The sequence below is a fragment of the Pelodiscus sinensis genome, chromosome 17 (assembly GCF_049634645.1).
Source record: "Pelodiscus sinensis isolate JC-2024 chromosome 17, ASM4963464v1, whole genome shotgun sequence".
Classification (NCBI taxonomy): domain Eukaryota; kingdom Metazoa; phylum Chordata; order Testudines; family Trionychidae; genus Pelodiscus; species Pelodiscus sinensis.
In genome coordinates, this window is record NC_134727.1 from 12,301,898 (window position 1) to 12,321,001 (window position 19,104).

General features: G+C 43.9%; 2 protein-coding genes and 1 long non-coding RNA gene across 4 annotated transcripts in view; 2 read left to right on the forward strand and 1 right to left on the reverse strand.

Annotated features, from left to right (window-relative positions):
- The window catches only part of NUDCD2 (NudC domain containing 2), a 9,687-nt gene extending 8,327 nt beyond the window's left edge, over window positions 1-1,360 (forward strand). Inside the window, exon 4 of the mRNA XM_075900188.1 lies at window positions 476-1,360. Within this exon, the coding sequence (XP_075756303.1) occupies window positions 476-559 (84 nt within the window). The 3' untranslated portion in view covers window positions 560-1,360. The remainder of the gene's footprint in view (window positions 1-475) is intronic.
- A 3,092-nt stretch (window positions 1,361-4,452) lies between these two features.
- On the reverse strand, window positions 4,453-13,147 carry CCNG1 (cyclin G1). Of its 2 annotated transcripts, XM_006133603.4 has the most exons (7): window positions 13,028-13,138; window positions 12,006-12,269; window positions 9,872-10,125; window positions 8,245-8,323; window positions 8,054-8,152; window positions 6,593-6,787; window positions 4,453-5,227 (listed from the first exon to the last, which is right to left on the reverse strand). In XM_006133603.4, exons 2-6 carry the CDS (start codon window positions 12,267-12,269, stop codon window positions 6,596-6,598), a joined length of 888 nt encoding a protein of 295 aa, XP_006133665.2. In that variant the 5' UTR covers window positions 13,028-13,138; the 3' UTR covers window positions 4,453-5,227; window positions 6,593-6,595. The 2 variants fall into 2 exon arrangements, with proteins under 2 accessions (XP_006133665.2, XP_075756304.1); XM_075900189.1 differs by lacking the exon at window positions 12,006-12,269 and having other exon boundaries at window positions 13,028-13,147.
- A 94-nt stretch (window positions 13,148-13,241) lies between these two features.
- Window positions 13,242-19,104, forward strand: part of LOC142818704 (uncharacterized) — a 31,801-nt gene continuing 25,938 nt past the window's right edge. The window contains exon 1 of the long non-coding RNA XR_012896301.1: window positions 13,242-13,377. This is a non-coding gene — a long non-coding RNA (uncharacterized LOC142818704). The remainder of the gene's footprint in view (window positions 13,378-19,104) is intronic.

The following is a 19,104-nucleotide window of genomic DNA, read 5'->3' on the forward strand; positions in this document are numbered from 1 at the left end:
TACCTGTTCGGTTCGCTCCCTCTGGGGCACCTGCCACTGACCAGTGTCCTTAGACAGGATACTGGGCTGGATGGACTTTTGGTCTGACCCAGTATGGCCATTTTTATGTTTCCTCTTTCAGATAACAAAGGGAGACTGTAAACGTTAATAACTGTAATATTTAACCTCACTTCCTAAAAACTTTTACAATATTTTCTTGATATGGAAATCAAGCTCTCTTAAATTTGGGGTGGCAACAGCCTGCAAATTTACGCCTGCAGCTGGGAAAGCTACTAACTTAAATCCCAATCGGCCTTTGTAATTACTGATGCATGTGTACACAATTTTTTCACTCTCTGGAGAATTTCAACTATGCATGTTCCTAGGAACATCATGTTGTGTGCTTTTATTAGTTTGGAAGAGCATTAACAAAATTTGATTTATACATTAATATATTGAATATTAACCTTTATATGAATCTTTTATCTCTATACAGAATCCTGGCTTTGACTTCAGTGGGGCAGAAATTTCTGGAAACTATAGCAAAGGGGGACCAGACTTTTCCAAACTTGAAAAATAAACTTATTTCACCAGTGTTCTAAAGAACCAGAGAGAATGTGCATTGTGTGTTAAACTGAAATAGTGAAATACATTATTGAAGACTACCTGCCTACAAAATGAATGACAGCATGTTTAAATACCCTTTCCAAGGAGAGGTAGAGTGGTTCTTTCAGTAGGATCCAAACAGTAAAGTTTAGAGGCTTGTTTTATACCTTTGTGCAATTTTGATAATGGAAAATATGCACTCCTGATAAATGTACTTTAAAGGTGCCATGACTGTTTTTAAGCAGTATGGATTTGTGGAAATATTCCATAATAAAGTGAAAGGCACAGTTATAGAATGTTGGATAAGTGTTAACACTCATCAACTCTCATTGTCCTTAACTTTGAAATAACTATATTTTCTAAATTTTAAAAATGTACTTCTCATTTGATTAGCAGCCATCTGATGTGTTAGTTAGTTCAGTTTCTGCCACTGCTGTTTTAAAACAAGGATATTCTTAAGTGCAGAAAAAGTTTTAACATGTTAGTGTTGTGCCAAATGTTGAAGGACAAATGGTGGTGGCAGAGTGTGAAAAAGTTTAGGTTGAAGCCTGAACTCTAGTACTCCTAGGTTCACTTACAATACTGAAACTTAATATTCTTTGTGGGAGAAGAGGTTTTGATTTCTAAAGGGTTGAATACTTTGCCTGTAGAATGCCTCAGAGTATTTTGATAGAATTTATTAATGTTGATGTACATGCATTTGTGCAAGAAAATGTGCAACTGTGCATAGTGTCCCTACACTGTGTACAATTTGAATTAAAGAATTTTAATTACACATTTTGCCTACTGCTTGCGTTCTTTGTAGGCAAGTTACATATTTAAGACTTTCCTGTTTTAATAATGCAGCCAACAGAGACTGGAATATGTCTATATTACAAAAACCAAATTATCTCCCCATCTAAGAGTATGCAGTACTTTAAAGACTAACAAGATAGTTTATTAGGTGATGAGCTTTCATGGGCCCGACCCACTTCCTCAGATCAAATTCTGGAAGAGAATGGGGCTGACCATATATACCAAACAAATACAATGGACAAAAAAAGTGAACACAAAGTCAGATTTAGAACAGAAGTAGGGCTGAGGGGGGAGGGCTAGTATCTGAGATACTAGGGATGATAATTGGGGAAGCTATCTTTGTAAAGGCCCATTTGTAAAGTGTCAAATTTAAGCATAAATAACAGTTCTGAGGTTTCCCTTTGTAGCCTGGTGTTAAAGTCTCTTTAAAGTAAGATACATGTACAGGCAGTCCCTGGGTTACGTACAAGATAGGGACTGTAGGTTTGTTCTTAAGCTGAATTTGTATGTAAGTTGGAACTGGCTTCCAGATTCAGCCACTGCTGAAACTGACCAGTGGCTGACTACAGGAAGCCCAAGGCAGAGTTACTCTGCCCCAGGCTGCCTGGAATCAGCCGCTGATCAGTTTCAACAGCAGCTGAATCTGGACACCTAGGACAGAGCAGCTGGGGCGCTGCCGGGTAGGTCCCCGCAGGGGCAGCGCTGCGGGGACCAACCGGGCAGCACCCCAGCTGCTCTTCCCCAGGTGTCCAAGTCAGCCGCTACTGAAACTGATCAGTGGCTGATTCCAGGAAGCCTGGGGCAGAGTAACTCTGTCTTGGGCTTCCTGTAGTCAGCTGCTGATCAGTTTAAGCAGTGGCTGACTTGGGGACACCTGGGGAAGAGCAGCTGGGGTGCTGCCCGGTTGGTCCAGTAGCGCCGAGGAGCGGCGCTGCAGGACCAACCCAGCAGCCCCAGCTGCTCTTCCCCAGGCAAGAAAAGTCTAGTCTGCTGGGGGGGCGCACTAGCTGCACCCCCCAGCAGACCAGGGAAACCTGGACAGCGGGACTGTGGAGATGCGCCGCGGTCCCACCCGCATCCTCCCCAGCTTTGCTCCGTGTCTCCCTGGTCTGCTGGGGGGTCTCCAGGAAGACGAGCAAAGCCGCGGAGGGGCTCGGGCAGTGGGGCAGCCCAGGTGCTTCTGGGCTGTCCCGCTGCCGGCTTCCCCTGAGGCTTTGCAAAGCCGCGGCGGGGCTCAGGCAGCCGGGCAGCCCAGGCGTGCTTGGGCTGTCCCGCTGCCGGCTTCCCCCGAGGCCGCGAGGTCTTGCAGTCCCATGTCCTCCGGGGCAAGAAAAGCCCCATTCATAACTGCGGATCCACGTAAGTCGGGGACTGCCTGTAGTAAGGTTAACACTAGGCCCAGGTTGGTTGAAATGAAAAACTGGTTTACTCTTGTCAAGATGTCTGATTTGTGGGCTTTTTTACAAAAGAGCTATCTACAGGGGCAGCAGAGCTCTCCTCCACTCCAACCCTACCTGGGAGGGTGGGGGGGAGGGGAGAGAAGGGGATGGACATGAAGGTTTAGGACTTCCCCTGTAGCAGGTTGAGCTGGCATGCACTAAGCCTCCGCTTTGAAACAATGTGGCGATGTTCTAAAACAGCAGTGCCAGTACACAGTCCCTGGGTTCCTTTGAAATGCCACACAGAACCCTGGATCAGCTGACCCCAGCTCCATGCATTTCAAACCAGCAGCCCCACATGGAACCCGGGATCAGCAGGGGACTCTGAGTCCCAGGCTCCATGAGGGTGCTTACCCTTTGAAATGTACAAGAGCCCATGGGGTAAGTGCCCTCTTGGAGCCTGGGGTCAGTGGGACTGCACACAGCCTTCTGCTTTCCTCCTTTAATGTGTACAAAAGCCCCTATAGAGGCTGTCGTACATTTCAAAGGAGGAATGTGGAAGTGCCTATTGACTAGTTGATGGAAATTCCACTGAATACTCAATTAGTAAATTAACTGGTATTTAACTGCCTTGCATGCATACTCCAGGCCTGCAGGGGGTGCTGAGACAGACATGCTGCATGGGATTCAAGTGCAAGCATAACTTACCCCATTGAGGGTTCCCTCCAACCTTACCCAAGGACTGGATGAGGGTAAACCAGGGCTGAATCTGGTCTGTGCCAGAGACTGGCCCATGCCTGCCCTATCCTTTGCTTCTTACCCCTTCTATGGATCAGCCATTATGTACACAGTTATGTTACTAGCCTTGACCAAACAGATAGCAACATTCATAGTACAGTGTTTCTTAATTTGTCCACTACCTAACAGTGGTTTAAAATGCTCTGTAGAAACTTTGGCAATGCTTTTACTACTCTGGAAGGAAGGTGAAGAGTACTTCCCCCAAATGTTACCTTTTGGAAAGTAGATGAAGCATGGGGCTGATGCACCATTACAATAGTTAAAATTTTCTCCCATTACCCAAATAATGCACACAGGAAATTAATGTTTGATCAGTACCACGTTCATAGCATTAGAACAAGTATTCTAAGGCTACTACCTACAGCCCAACATCAGCTATTCCCTTTATGAACTTACAAGCACTACAGCTTTGTTTATTCTTATGCTCTAATAGGTTCATAAATGAACATACTACCTGATAGGTCTAACCTCCCTCTACTGCTAAAGAGCTAGTACTGACAATGGTGAGATCTTTCATTGGATCAATTAGCAGTTGAGCTGTTTTTGTTCCAAGTAACATATCCAATTCAAAACTCAGGGTATAAATGCAATTTCCTGTTTGGGCAACAAAAGTTGGATGTCATCTTATGGTACTGGCACAGTTTCCATTGAGGGCATGTAAGTTGCTCTTGTAATCAGAGTTTCTCCCCATGTGCAGGGCTTGCTGAACCCTGATAAGCCCCGCGCACCAGCCATGCTGTCTGGCAATCTGCGCATGTGCAGATCGCCCAAACCTGGCCTTTCTAGGCTACAATCTACTTGCTCCAGGTAAGTAGATTGTATAATTTGTCAAGGCCTGCCCATGTGTACAAGATAACCGGGGGAATAAAAACTATTGTTGGGGTTATGCAAGTGATTTTAGACAAATAACAAAATAAGTGATTTTATTAACGTTTCAAGCCAGTACACAGTTATACCTTCAATCTCTCAAAGTTACACTTCACAAAAATGAGGGTGGAAGGATGGCCAAGTTCAACAACAATGCAGGCTTTCCCAGCACATGTCTGTCCAATTTGTATTTTATTAACTTAGTTGACAAACTCTGCATTGAAGGTGAATTAGACTGGACTGCTTCAGAAAGAACCAATTGCCTTGTGCAGTAGGACATGGCTACTCAAGAGCACAACAATACAAAACATTTGACTGAAGTAACTGCATCCAAAAAAACTATCCAGTTCAATAACAGGAAGCTTTTCCCTAGACAATTTGGTAGCCTCAGTCATGAAGCACATTATGCCTCCTATGGTTCAAGTACAAGTTTTAGGATATGAAGAGTCAAGTTGCAATAATCCAAGGTTAAACTACACTAGTTGTTCTTAGTTAAATACAGAGTTTGAGGCTATTCACTACCATAAAGGAGTATTCAGATTCTTTGCTGTTATTTATGCATATTTCAATAATCAGATGCTTTTAGTCATTCATCCTTCAGGAAAGTGTTTAGTAAATTCCTGTAGTCAGCATAGTAAGACTGCATCTATGGAAAGGGAATTAGTTCTAGCGGTTTCCATTTTCCAAGAGTTGAACTTCAAATGCTAAAACAGTTCTCATGTTTTAGGCTTCAGTTTTCAATTCCACAGTTGAATATTGAGGTCGGAGTTGAATGGAAGACTCCTCTTTCCATTTTAAGATTCCTGTGCAGACAGCATAAGAGACATTAACTGTTACTACAAATGGCTTCATGCAATACTCAAGTAGCAAGACAATTTCTACCCCTGCAAGTAGGATGGATGGGAAAAATGACTCTGGGAAGTCACTTTTTAAAAGCCAAAACACACAGTAGCAACTCAGCAATAGGTGGGTGGTGTTTGTTATTGTTTGAGCCTACCCTACTTTTTCCTCTTGAACTTCTCCCCAACCCACCCCTGAAGGTCTGTTTCAGCAAGGTTAGGTTATCAGACATTATAAATCTAAACAATATTCAAATAAAAAAGTTTATGAACAGCTTGTCTAGCCAATACATAGGATAGTGTTAGAAGATAGTCATAATTTGAAGTTCTACTGTATTTACATTAAGCTTAGAGTTATGACCTCAAAGGGAGATTTTCAAGTTACGAACAATAACCATAATGTTTTGTTCAAAGTTCAAATGAACACTACTTAATACAGCTTTGAAACATGATGCAGAAGGAAAGTGGCAGTTTTAGTTTAAAAAACACAAACAGTTTCTTTACCTTGTCAAATTTTGTTTAGCTTTCACTTTGTTTAGGGATTTATTTTTAACAATTCTGTACTGTATGGTCTGTCTTTTTTAAGTCTCTGCTGCCTAACTGCACTTCCAGGTCCAAATGGAGTGTGTGATCAACCTGTCAGTTTAGAAACTGAGTTACAAACACTGGAGTTATAATGAACAGCCTTTGAAAGTGTGGCTGGTAGAGGGAAAGAAATGGCTTAAAGCATTAATGTCCTGTGAACTGAAGTAGTAGGATTTTCCTATAAAATCTGTAGTCTACAAAGCTGATGTCAAACTTCTCTAATGAAAAGCTCAGAATGATTATTGCATGGACTGTGTTAGGAATATCTCATTACAGACAAACCAATTTTAACTTGATTAACACCAACGTCCACTTAAAGTTTTGGTGCACTGATTGTACTTTAGCAGTACTTTAGTGTTTGTGTCAAACACTCCTCTTCCTTTCTCTATGTAAGCAGAGTGTGAAACATCCACCACCATTTATTCTTCTCACTTAGTTGTGCCCCAGACTTTGCACTGAGTGAGATTCAAGTGTCTGACATGGGAAATAACTGGTACTCTTTGTAAGAGACATTAGGAGGGTTTCCAGTTTGTTTTCTCCAATTCAGGATTAGTGCTGATGCACTTAAAGGTCAGCAACATGAGTCCAAGGATTTACAGGCCATTGGAATGCTTTGACAACCAAGTTGAATATTTAGGCTGTGCCTGGGTGTCTGTAGAAACCTCCTTCAGTCTAGTAAGCTTAGTTGCTTAAGAATTCCTGCTTGTGCACAAATATAAGTTGAAGGCAGATAAAGAAAGTTACCTATTACAAACCAGTCTCTGGGATTGTGGGAAGGTGTGTGATTCTGTAGTAGCTAAGCTTCAGCTGCCGTGCTGTACATCCTGACACAATCCATTTAAGCTTCTGAACATTTGGTTTTAAACATTTGTTGGATGAGTATTCTTTAAGGCACGTAAATACCAGCTCCTTCCAGAAAGTTAGATCTCTGCTATTTGTCTGAATGAAGAAAGGTTGAAGCTAGTATTAGGCATCAAGTTCCCAGGTATTTTAATTCCCTCTCACCACCTACAAGCTAAATTAAAGGAAGGTTTTGTAACCACATGCCACTTGGGGGAAGTGTGATGGGAACAAGGTTGGGTGCCAACAGACTACCTGAAGCCCTTAGTTCTTAACCTTCCTCCCCCAACTCTCCACTGAAGAAGCCTTGCTGCTCCCCCCATACCACCCTCAACCTGTGGAGTAGTATCACTATACCCCAGCAAGTGCTAGTCAGTCTTCCAACTGTCAACCAGAATCAGCCTCCATTTACTAAGCTATTTCAGCTTCTGAAACTGTTTAAGTTTTTAAAAACCCAAGTGTTTCAAGAGCAAGAGCTTGAACAAAATACTTCATATTACTTGTGCTTTACTGTGCCTCTCCAAATGAAAGGACTAGTTGTTCAATTTGGAACAAGTTTCACAATAGTTCCACAGAACGACACTGTGTAAGTTGTAAACATAATGGGTCAGACCAAAGATCCATCTAACCCACTATCCTGTCTTCAGACAGTGGCCAATGCCAGGTACTACAGAGGGAAGCAGCAAAACACATAATTATGTGGATGATAGTAATAGTCAAGTTGAGCAGAAATTGGATTCGTCTTCCTTCATTGTTTATTCACATCATGGAAGCTGGAGGACTGTTGTGCCTTTTCAACCCCTATGAGCCAGTCACATGAATGTCTGCATGAAAGTTACCAGCAAGTTTGATATCTCTCCATCAAGAAGTGAGGGTGGGGAAAAAGTCAGATCAAGTAAAACCTGATAAGTAAAGAATTACACATGAACTTCTGTACTCTGTCCCCCCAATTCGGGAAAGCCCATGGTCTAGACCTTGGCAGGCAGAAGAAAAAGTGGCTCTGAGACCTGCTGCTCCCCCACCTTGGCAAACAGCAGCGCAACATTTCCCATGAGGCTTCTCCCCTGCTACTCCAATAGCAGTGGGGTCAGAGCCAAGGCACCAGTTAAGCATCCCATCCCCTACCCCCTCATACCCAGACCCCAAAGTACCATTCCTGGCCCAGCAAGTCTTTAATCCATCTTACCCTGTTCCCCATGGTTGTTAGATTAAAGGTTCAAAGTGTATTCCACTTTTAATGGTACCAAACTAGAATCCCTTCTTTAGGGGAGTATCCCAAAAAAGCAGAATTATGTTCAACAGCCTAATGCTTAAGTTGTTCAGAGGCTCTACCCTTCACTGTTCTTCATTTTCTCCATGACATACCTTGGATTGTATTTGAAGGCATTCTATCACTTCTTTCAACTCTAGCATTTTCTGTTCTTCTATCTCTAGTGCCAATATTGATAATGCCAAAACAGAAGGCTAAGGGAAACAAAGTAAAAGTTAATACTCACAGCTGAGCCTGTTTAAGCTTCAATAAACTCAGTAAGCTTATGGTATTAGAAGCCACTTACCTTGGTTTTAGAGAACATGATTCTGCAGTGACATGCCTTAAGCTGGGCTTCAAGTCTCTCAAAATTAAGGTGCTTTCTCCTACAAAAGTGGCATTTAGAGGAAGGTTAATTTTAGCGAGCATGTAATTTTCTTTAGGTATATAAATCAGTTCAAGACAGCAACAGCCTTAGAAATTTGCCTAGCATTTAATACAAAATTGCTCGGATGTTTTCTTGGATACTGCTTAAGGGATCCATCAGTTCCCAGAAGTGTTTGTCAAAGAATTGACAAGCTTCCCCCACACCGTCCCAAGTTCATAGATGTTGAGTTTTTTGAAGTTTCGTTGGCATTAGTTTTGGGGTATAGCTACACTTAAACTGCTACAGCACTACTGCTGTAGCACTCCAGTGTAAACACTAACTATGCTATTGGCAGTATCAGAGGGATAGCCATGTTAGTCCGTAATTTTTAAAAACAATTAGTTGTCCTATTGCATCTTAGAAAGTAAATGTATATGGTATCATAAGCTTTTGTGGGCAAAAGCATTCTCCTATCAGTATAGAGCAGTGTTATTTATAGAGTACCCCCTTTTCAATAAATAAGCAAATAAAATAATTGTAAGTACCCCCACTACCTACAGTTTTCAGACAATCTTTTTCTACCATTGCAACACATTTGTTTAAACAACTTAATTGTAGCTGGCTGGACAATGACATTTGAGTGTAAAAAGTACAAAAATAATAAAACACTGTAAAACTTAAAAAAAATCAGTTTTCTCCAAATTTCAGTTGTGTTGATGTACCTCTAAAGGTACTCGTACCATTGGTAGAGAAACACTGGTGCAGATTACTATCATCTCCTGGGGAGGAGATAGTAAAATCAATAAAAAAAATCCTTGTGTCAATTTAGTACCATCTCCTCTAGGGGTTAGGTCAGCATAGCTACATCAAAGTGACTTTTTTCCACTGAGGTATGCTAATGTGAGTTCCCAATGTAGACTAGCCCTAGAACTCAATTTCTGTACTATAAAATTGAAAATTGCAGCTTATTAAGCTATAAAGTTTTGTCTTACACATACTGATATTTCTTTCTACATTTGCAAGACTGGCAACATGGCATTTGAAAGTAAAAACTATTTGACTTTCAACTCCAGTTCTGGCCCAGCTAAGAAGCATTACAAGTTTGATGTGCCCACAGTATTTGTTGACCTAGTTACTTCAAGATCAAAATTTGCTAAGGATATTCACAAACTGTCTTTTCAGTGAGGACATGTGAAAGATGATCTGCCACTTGATCAGCAATGCATTAACTTCTGTATCTGTTCAAGGAGGCTGCTTCCCTGATCAAAAGCTATGCTCTGGGTAATTTATTTTAGCAGTAAACATTGTCATAATAGGAGAAAGTTTAGTTCATTAGACCTCAGTATCAATTAGGGATGTCAGTGGTTACCCAGTAAACATCCTTAACCAGTAAGCATCATTTGGAAGCCAGCTGCCTGGCCTTAGCAGTCATTATTTACCCACTTATAATTGTTTGCACTTTCATATATGCAATTTAAACCAAGACTAGATAGCTTAAGTGATTTTTCCATCTATCTTTTCCAGTGCACAGTCAAGTTTCAAAGTCATGGTGAAATAATTGTTTTACCTTTCACAGCTTAAGTTCTCATGGATGAGCAAGTGATAGAGTTGTAGAAACTGAAAGGCAGTTGTAGTTTTAGCTTTCCAATATAGCTTCTCTAACAGAATTTTTTCCATTCTCATCATGTCAGATACAGTGAATCTATACTGGCTTATTCGAATTAAGTCAGTGGCTAAGGGAATATTTCTCTCTTCTTCTGTTGCTTTCACAGCAAGATAGAAACAGCTCAGTCCAACACAGCCTAAATGTTTAGGTTGCACCTAAAAAGAAAGATCAATTGCTTTATTATAATGAAAGCTTTTTTAATATGGTCAGCAAAACAAACGTTTTCTAAATAGATGTTGGGCACACTTTAAACCAAGGTCTGCAGGTAGCAAGCATTTTGTATGTTGTAACTGACCCTCCTGCATCCATATCAGGCCATATGCACCAAAGTACTTCACACTGTGCCTTCCACACATAAGTGCAATTGAGTTATTCCCTTTCATACTGAACTTCCCAAAGGGTATGTCTACACAGCAGAGTTATTCCAAAATAACATCTGTTACTACAAAATAAAGGCTTGTAGTGTAGACATACACTCTTATTTTAAAATAATGGAGTGCACCTACACCACAAGCCTTTATTTCAAAATAATGTCAAGCTGGAGACTTCTTAATCCTGATTCCTGTTAACCCTCATTTCAGCGGAGTAAGAGAAGTCAGAGAAAGTGTTCTTCCTTTGACTTCCTCCTGTGCAGAGAGCACCAAAAGATGAATTAAGCTATTTTGACTTCAGCTATGCAATTGACGTAGCTGACATTTCATAGCGTATTTTGGCTTTAGCCCTGTGTAGACATACCCTTACTGTATTAGAAATCTAACCATTGCTATACCAGGTTAGATCAGGGTCCATCTAATCAGGTATCCCATTGGAGTGACAGTGAGGTACAAGAAGAACAGAATAAACTAACCCTAATGGACATTTCTTCCAAAACAGTGAAGGAAACTGCCATGTGTTCAGAAGCAAGTATGTCTAGTCCTTTTTTAAAAAAAGACTAGGTTGGGTTTAAGCTTTTAAAATCGAAAGATATCCTTTAATAATCTTTCCACTCCCCCTCCCCCCCCCCCCTTTAAGCATACTACATTGAGACAACGTATATTACTAAACTCCCTTACAAGGAATCTGAAGATTTGTAATTGGTGATGAGGGCTTTTATTCCTTATTAGCCATTATGTAGGCTGAGTTCCTCTGGTCATGCTGTGCAGTTATGAGTACTCAATCCCCACATCTCTCCTTCCTCAAAACTACTCAGCGCTGTTCAACATCTGAAGTCTGTTGAGCACCTAGCACTTCAGACATGAAAAACTCTTGTATTGAAGTAGTTCAAAAGAATATACAGGGATATCTTGTATTGAAAATATGAACTGACAAGGAATGTTAAAATGTGTTTGTGTAAACATGTAACCGCTGAAGTTTTTAGCGGGTCACATGTTTACATGCGGAGAGGGGCAGGGAAGGCAGGAGCACTGGCTCCTGTCCTCCCCCATCACTGCTGCCTCTGATGGAGGCAGTAGAGGGGACAGGGCGCATGCTCAAACAGCTCCCCATGTGCACCCTCTGATACATAGATGGCAATGCAAGGAGAGGAGGCACCGAGTAACCACGTACTCGGATACATATCCCTAGAACTGACATATCTGCACACATTGAGATATAGGCTTTGTCTGCACCAGACAATTAAGTAGTCTTAGCTACGTTGATAAAAAAAATCCACATCTCCCTTCCCACCCCAAGCAACACAGTTAAATTAACCTCATCCGCAATATAGAGATGACTAGGTCAGAATTTTTAAGTCAACCTAGCTACTACCTCACAGGTATGTGTACTGTCTGCACTAGTGGGATACCATTGCTAACAGGTGATATTTACAGAAGTATACAATAGAAGTGCTAGAATGATATGGCTGTACTTCAAGTGTACACTTAGAATAAAAATGTTAACAAGCAATTAAAATCTTATTGAAGTCAAGCACTATGTAGTTTTCATGCAAATTAGAAAGTTTTGTTCAAGCAGCCTAGTTTTAAAGCTGAAAAATTTTATTCTTGAGTGAGTGAAGGAAAGCTATGGAAAAATCAGTATGTTGATTTCCAAAACATACCTTCATTTTAGACAGAAATCTGTCTAAGAAATTCACAGCTAAAGAAAATGTTTCTGTTTTGAAGCCAAAGAATTGAGTTAAGCTGAGGAGATCTTTTACTTCAAAGTCTCGCAATCTTGCAGTCATTCGGAAACCATTATCATGAGCAGTTTCAATTAGTCTCAGGCCAGAAGCTTTGGGCTGACATCTTAACTCTTGTTCCAATAGAATATTGAGTTGGTATAGCAATTTCTGGACTTCAGTTGTGATAAGAAATTCAATCATCTGTAATGAGACAGCTACTTAAGGAAAGATGCTACTAAAAAGAGTTCAAAGATGCCTTTATGGTATGCTGGAAGTTACATTCCCCCACCAATATCAATCAATGCCAAAAATGCTCTATCAAGCACATGAAAGCACCCCAGCTTCCCCAGGAGAACAGAACTACACCTTAACATTGCCTAGTTCTAGTTAGATTTATAAAGACTGTCCATTGCTCTAGGAAGCCATGTTCTGATATATAACAGCAGGAAAATAAGCTTCTGACTTTATAGTATACATTTTACAGTTGATTTTATTATTATGGATTTGAATGATCTTCAGTTGGTGTCACGGCCAGGAAGCCGCCATCCTCTTTAGTAGGCACCTTAGAAGGATCACAAAATAGAGGAATCCATGCTGGCATTTTAGGTCTACAAGGAAGGAATCCAGACGCAAGTTCAGAAGCATGTGTGAGGGATGCACTTTGCAGATAGCTGAGCGGTAGCGCTGACTGAATAGCCTCAGCAGCCTCTCCAGTCACTCAGCCCCGCCCCCGCCACAGGGACATGCCAGAGCTTGTTCTCCCCGCTGGGACAAAAAGGAGCCTCGGGCTCAAACACCGAGACATAAAGTTAGTGCAAGTGGGGGCTTCAACGCCTGCTCCCCGCGCCGAGCTGTAACCACAGACCCGCCTGGGCATGGGGCAGAGAGCCGGGAGCTCCCAATTCCCCCCACCGCAGCCCCCAGCCAGCCCCGCACACGGGATCCTCCCCAGCCCTTACCGTGCGCCGGGACCCGCAGCCAACACCGAGTGCAGCCACCCTGGCACTTTCAACACAAACGCCCGCTCGCAGCTGGCTCCCACCGACCTCCCCGCCCCACCCCCGCCTTTTGTAGCGAGGGAAGGGGCGTGCCTCCCATCCTCGCCTCTGGTTGGCTGCTTCAGGGATGATCGACCAGCATATCGACCAATTAAGACGCTCAATGAGAGGGAGGCCGGAGGAGATTGGCTCTTCCCCGCCTCTGAGGTATCGGGAAATCCTTGGCAGTCGGGTGGAGCCAGAGATCCAGCGGCGCTGTCTGGAGAGGTCGCTGCGGGCAGAGGCAGCTTGTAGGTCGGTAGAAATGTCAGGTGGGTGCCTCGAGACGCCTCACGAAGTGACCAATGGCTGCCTGTGCTGTGGCACTCGGCTTCGGGATCCTTCCCCACCAGGGCCGAAAGGCCACTGGCCACCATGGGCCGCAGCGCTGCGGTCGGGAGTTCCTGCCACCAAACGGGGTCGGGCTGTCGGCGGGTCAGGGCAGTGAGTCCCTTATGACCGGCTGGAGTTCTTTTAAATTGTGCTTGGTTCTGTTACAGCAACGGAAGGAGTCAGGTTAAAGCTTAAACAGTTACAGGTTTATTGTTACAGGGTAAGCTTAGCTGTTAAATGCTACTGCTGTGTTACAGATAACAGACACTACAAAGGACAGGACAGAATTTACACTAAGAAGTCACTTACAGGTACCATGAAACCCTTTTGGTTCTCTGAGCTCTTATTAAATGCATGCAAATAGACACGAAGCAGGTATATAGTCTCACCCCTGCGTTCCAGACTTGGCGTGGCCAGCGTCTTTCTCTCAATCCCTTGGGAAGAAGTAGGGCGAGGTTGGGCGTCCCACAGACCTCGGGAGACAATCAATACCTGACAGCAGGTATAGATGATTGGAGCTCAACTGGGGTGGGCTACTAAACCCTCTTTATACCCCTTGGGTTACGTAGGCTTCTTCCTGGTCTCAAGTGGCCAATTAGGAAAAATGGCTTTGAACACCAAGTTTCCCACAAAGGGTGCAAAGCATAATTCACACCCAGGAAAATGCAGACAACGGGCACCTCTGGTATATGATGGGCAAAGGTTCCTCTTCTGGAACAGTGAAGGTGTGTCAATTACTGGTACTAGTCATCAGGGTGATGGGAGGCCCTGGGTCATCAGCTAGCCCATTTACCATAAACAGAAAACAGACAGTAGAGTCAGGGACAGGCAGCACACCTGCGTTCCCAGGGCATCAAAGGCTGACTGCCTTTCTCTTGCTCTCTGGGGGGCGGGGGGGGCGGAAACCAAGATGGGTTCGTGTCTGGCTACACAGGCCCACCGACTCTGGCTCCTTTTGCACGTGTTCCATGGTTTTAAGACCTATCGTGTGATGAAGAGCCACCCTCACACAAGATCTTCTGGTGCAGCCTTATGCATCTCTTTGGTATCTACATATTTTTAGAGCTAGGAGAGCATCCTCATGAGAGATCTTTTTTGATAAGTTGTGGGTAGATGTTCAAGAAGGTCAAAGATGAAAAAAGACAGCAGACCTTGCTAGATCTGCAATATGCTTATAAAAAGCAAGATCGAGAGTAAAAATAGATGATTGGTGCATTAGAAGAAATGCTGAACTCTACCTCTAGGAGGCTAATGATTGCACGTTTTGATACGTACCAGCATACACCTATACAATGGTGAAGCTTATTCCTCTTTTGAAGTATAACAGTTTGGGATTAGGAGGTGGATAGAGAGGTTTGGCAGTAGTGCAAGAAATACACAAAAAAATAAAAATAAATTTAGTAATGGATGAGGTAGGTAATTCCTTTATCTTGCTGGTCAGTTGGTGACATCAGATGGAGAATGGAACCATGCATGAGCACCGCTCCAACGGTGGATCTCCCCATGCCGAACTGGTTCCTGACACATCTGTAGCTATCCAGCGTGGAGAACTTCCAGAGGGTGATGGCTACCCGCTTGTGGAGGGGAATGGTGGGCCTCATGCGTGTGTCCCGTCACTGCAGAGCAGGGGCGAGCCACTCGCAGAGCTCCAGAAAGGTGTCCTTCTTCATCCTGAAGTTCTGGGTCCACTGTTGGTCTCCCCAGCGCTCCTGGACGTAGTGGACCCACCAGTCGCTGCTGGTATCCAGACGTCAGATGTGGTGGGGCACGCTGGCGTCTGGGTGCCGCTCCTCCGCCCTGGGGGAGGGCAGGGGGAGGGCCAGAGGGCTGGCCTGCAGCAGAAGGTGCCAGGCAGCCTCCAGCAATTGTTGCCAGGCTTGCAGCAACACGTTCAGAATGAGCACCAGAGTGATCAGGGTCGGCTCTGGCTCCATGGTGCCAACTGCAGCGGTGTCCCAAATGAGAGTGACCGAAGCAGGCGGAGAGGAAAACGCTTTGCTGTCCCTCGGCGAGGTAGGCAAGCAAGCGGGAAAGCTGATAACTTGTCCCTTTAAGCACAAGCCTCAGACAGCAGCCACACAAAGCAACTACTGACCTGATGCCCTGCTGGAACTGGTTTCAGCTGCCCTTAAATGTGATCTAGTGTCCAATCAGTGTGCATGCGTTATTTCAAAATAGCAAAACGCTATTTCAAATTAGTTTTTGGGTCTAGCTGCGTTATTTCGAATTAACATCTTTCGAATTAGTTAATTTGAAATAACGCTAATTCGAATTAGTTAATTCAAAATAAGCTAATTCGAAATAACGCTGTAGTGTAGACATACCCAGAGGTAGATCGAAGCTGCTGCTGTCGATCTTCCAGGGTTCAAATTAGCGGTCTATTTAAGATAACTCATTCAAAGTGAAAGGGGGACTCCAGTCAATGCCGGTAACCCTGCTTTCATGAGGAGTTAAGGAAGTTGAAGGAAGAGTGTTCTTCCTTCGACTTCCTGCAATGTAGACAGCGCCAAAAGCTGAGTTAAGCTACTTCAATTTCAGCTACACAGTTACACAACTTCAGCTATGCTATCTGAATTCGGCTTTGTTCCATAGTGTAGACATACTCTGAGAGATGACTCTGGCCAGCAGAGTTTTGGTGTTCTTGTAGTACTTATACTATAGGAGCCAAGATAATAGGCAAACCATGAAGAGGAAGAAAAAGAGTCAGTTATGTCAGAATCATTACCAGATGGACTGGGATACGAAAGAGAATGGAAGTTTTACAACTTTCTTGAGCATCTCTAAGTACCCCCTCATACCCAATTTACTTTTATATTTCAAAAGATGGATGAGCTGCACCATTGAATAGGTGTATGCTGGTCCACATCAAGATGTGAAATCATTAAGCTTCTACAGGTAGCATTCAGTATTTCTTCTAATACACTGATCATTTATTTTTAGTCTCTATGTGGAATGCGATGGTGGACAACACCCCTTGCCAATTGGAGACGTTGCTTGGAGAATTATTATGACAAACTTTGAATCAAGCATATGCGCATAGAACCTTCTGCTTTCTAGAATACAGGAATTAGATTAAAAGGGTGATTTTTATTAACAACACAAAGAAGATATATTTGCTAAAGCATACTTGGTTGCTAGGTGATACAGAACAACTAAAAAAAGATTAAAGCACAGAGAATTGCTTCCCTGGCATTCAGTTATATTGTACAGGGTTGTTTTTTGTTTTGTTTTGTTTTTGTTTTTAAAGTAGCACAGAGAAATCCCACAAACCAAGAAAAGAAAATAATCTGATTGCATCTAACTATTAACATTACTTGTTCTACTTACATCTGTGTTGTTCCAAAATTTAGGTTTACATTTTGTAGACATGGATACTGCTGGAAAATCCATGTCTTATTACAGCTTAGTCCATTTCTCTCCCAGCTCCTGCTCTAACTCACACACAATGGAATCTGAAACAGGCAAAACTTATTTAATTTCAAAAAATCTTTCCCTCTTTTCCCATTGGTTCTCCTGGCTCTCTGGCAACATTTCTTGAATATTCCCTGTTCTGGGTTTAACCCTTCAGTTACTGAATGTTGGGATGTTTAGAAAATGGTAGTACCCCTCCCATCAAGCACATGCTTCCCCCCCCTCCAATCACAGAGGATGCTGGGTAGGCTGGACACTCTGGTTGTGATTTCTTCCTGGAGGAGAAAACGTAGCTAAGAAGATACATGCACACACTAAATTTTCTACGGAATACATGAAAACTAAACAAGATTTTCCACACTCATGGAATACAATAACTCAGATTATAGGGACAGTTTTAATGAACTAAGTTTAGGAAACTCTCATATCAACCACTTTGTTAGAAGTTTTGGAAATGTGATATATGTTAAAGTTTTGGAGAACCAAGCTCCACCGAAGGAGTTTTTTGTTCGTTTTTTTGACTGTGTGAAGTAGGGATGTAAAATTTCAATTAACTGGCTAATCAAATAGTCGATGCAATTTGCATCGACTATTTGATTAGCCAGTAAGGGCACCTCCACCTTTGAAGTATAGTAACAGCCCTTCAAAGGCAAAAGCACTGTGGGCCAACAGGGGACTCAAGCAGTCCCCCACCATCCCTGTGCTCCTGATGGCATTTCAAAGCAGCAGTGCCGCATGGAGTCCAGGGTCAGGCTGCACACAACATTTCAAAGTGGCAGTGCAAACATGGAGCCCGGGGTCTGGTCCAGGGCTCCATGCAGCACTGCTGCTTTGAAATACCCCTTCCTCTTCTCCGCTTCCTTGCTGCCTCTTTCTGATAGAGGCAGCAAATGGGGGTGGAAGCAACTAGTCAACTAGTGTGTTGACTGTCTGATAAGCATTTGCTTATCAGATAGTCAATTAGTCGTTAATATCCCTAGTGTGACACCATTTCAGTGTTGAATGGTTGGTTTCCAGATGAAAATGCTGTCCCCAAGCATATGGGCATAGCTTCTTTGGAGCATTGTGATGGGGCAGACCACCTCTGCCCATCTGAAGCCGATCTGCTCTGCACTGAACCCGCGGTAGCGCTCGCGCTCCTCAGAGCTGGCCGGGAAACGCGGGTTGTTTGCGCCTGTTGCTCAGCAGCGGTGACGCAGCTGACAGGTGGGGACGGGGCAAGCAGGGGGCATAGGTCGAGCGCCAGGGCACATGCAGGGTGGGAGGACGCCCTGCATGTCGACAGGGTTGGCGGGTGATGTCAGGAGGTCAGGGGGAAGGCAGACGGGGAAGAGGAAGGAGGGGGAAGGCAGAGGATAAAGAGGGTGAAAGAGGAAGGAAGGGGAAGGAGTAGGAGGTTAAGAAGTCTGGAGAGGCGGAGGGAGCCAACGAGGTAGGAAATAGCCCAGGGCTGGGCCTGGAGATACAGCCGGTGAGTTTCAGGCCAAAACCCCACCAGCTGGACAAGGCATGACGAGCCTGTACTTAAGGCCCTGGGCTAGGGCCCGTGAAAGAGGGCGGGCTCGGGCCTTCCTACCCCACGTTCCGGGACCGAGAAGGTTGCAGAGCCTAGAGCCAGGGCCTCTATTCACTCTTGAACTAAGGGGCGATGCAGGCAAAGGACCAGCTCCACAAGCCGTAAAGACGAGCATGGGGGCAAGCGAGGGACCGCCCGTGTACACGTGGTAGAGAATGTGGGCATAGACCCCAAGTTCCCTGGAAAAGGGGAAGGTAGGAGAAATTAGGTGGCCAGATCAAACGCATACACACACAAAAAATAGGTAAAGGAGAGGGGAGCGCCTACTAGCCCGGTTGGGAAATAGGTAAGGAGATGCCCGACAATGGAGGCAGCGGACATATTTAGGTGGCTCATCGAGAACCAGAGACAGCAACAGCAGCAGCAAACCCTCCTACTGCAACAACTATCGGCCCAGCAACAGGAACAGCAGAAACAACTCCTGAAGGACCTAGCCGAGCAGTACCAAACACAGCAGGACCGGTGGGTACAACAATAGGGGGCCCTGGGGACAGGGCGGCCCCTGACCCTAGGTGGGAAGAGGCTGAGGGGGGGACCCTAGCCCAGTTGCCCCTACAGCTGGCCAAAATGAGTCTCTCAGACGACCCAGAGGTGTTCCTGTCAACCTTTGAAAGGGTAGTTGCTACCAGTGCGGCCAGGAAGGACACTTCAAAAAGGATTGCCCCTGTATAGACTGTAT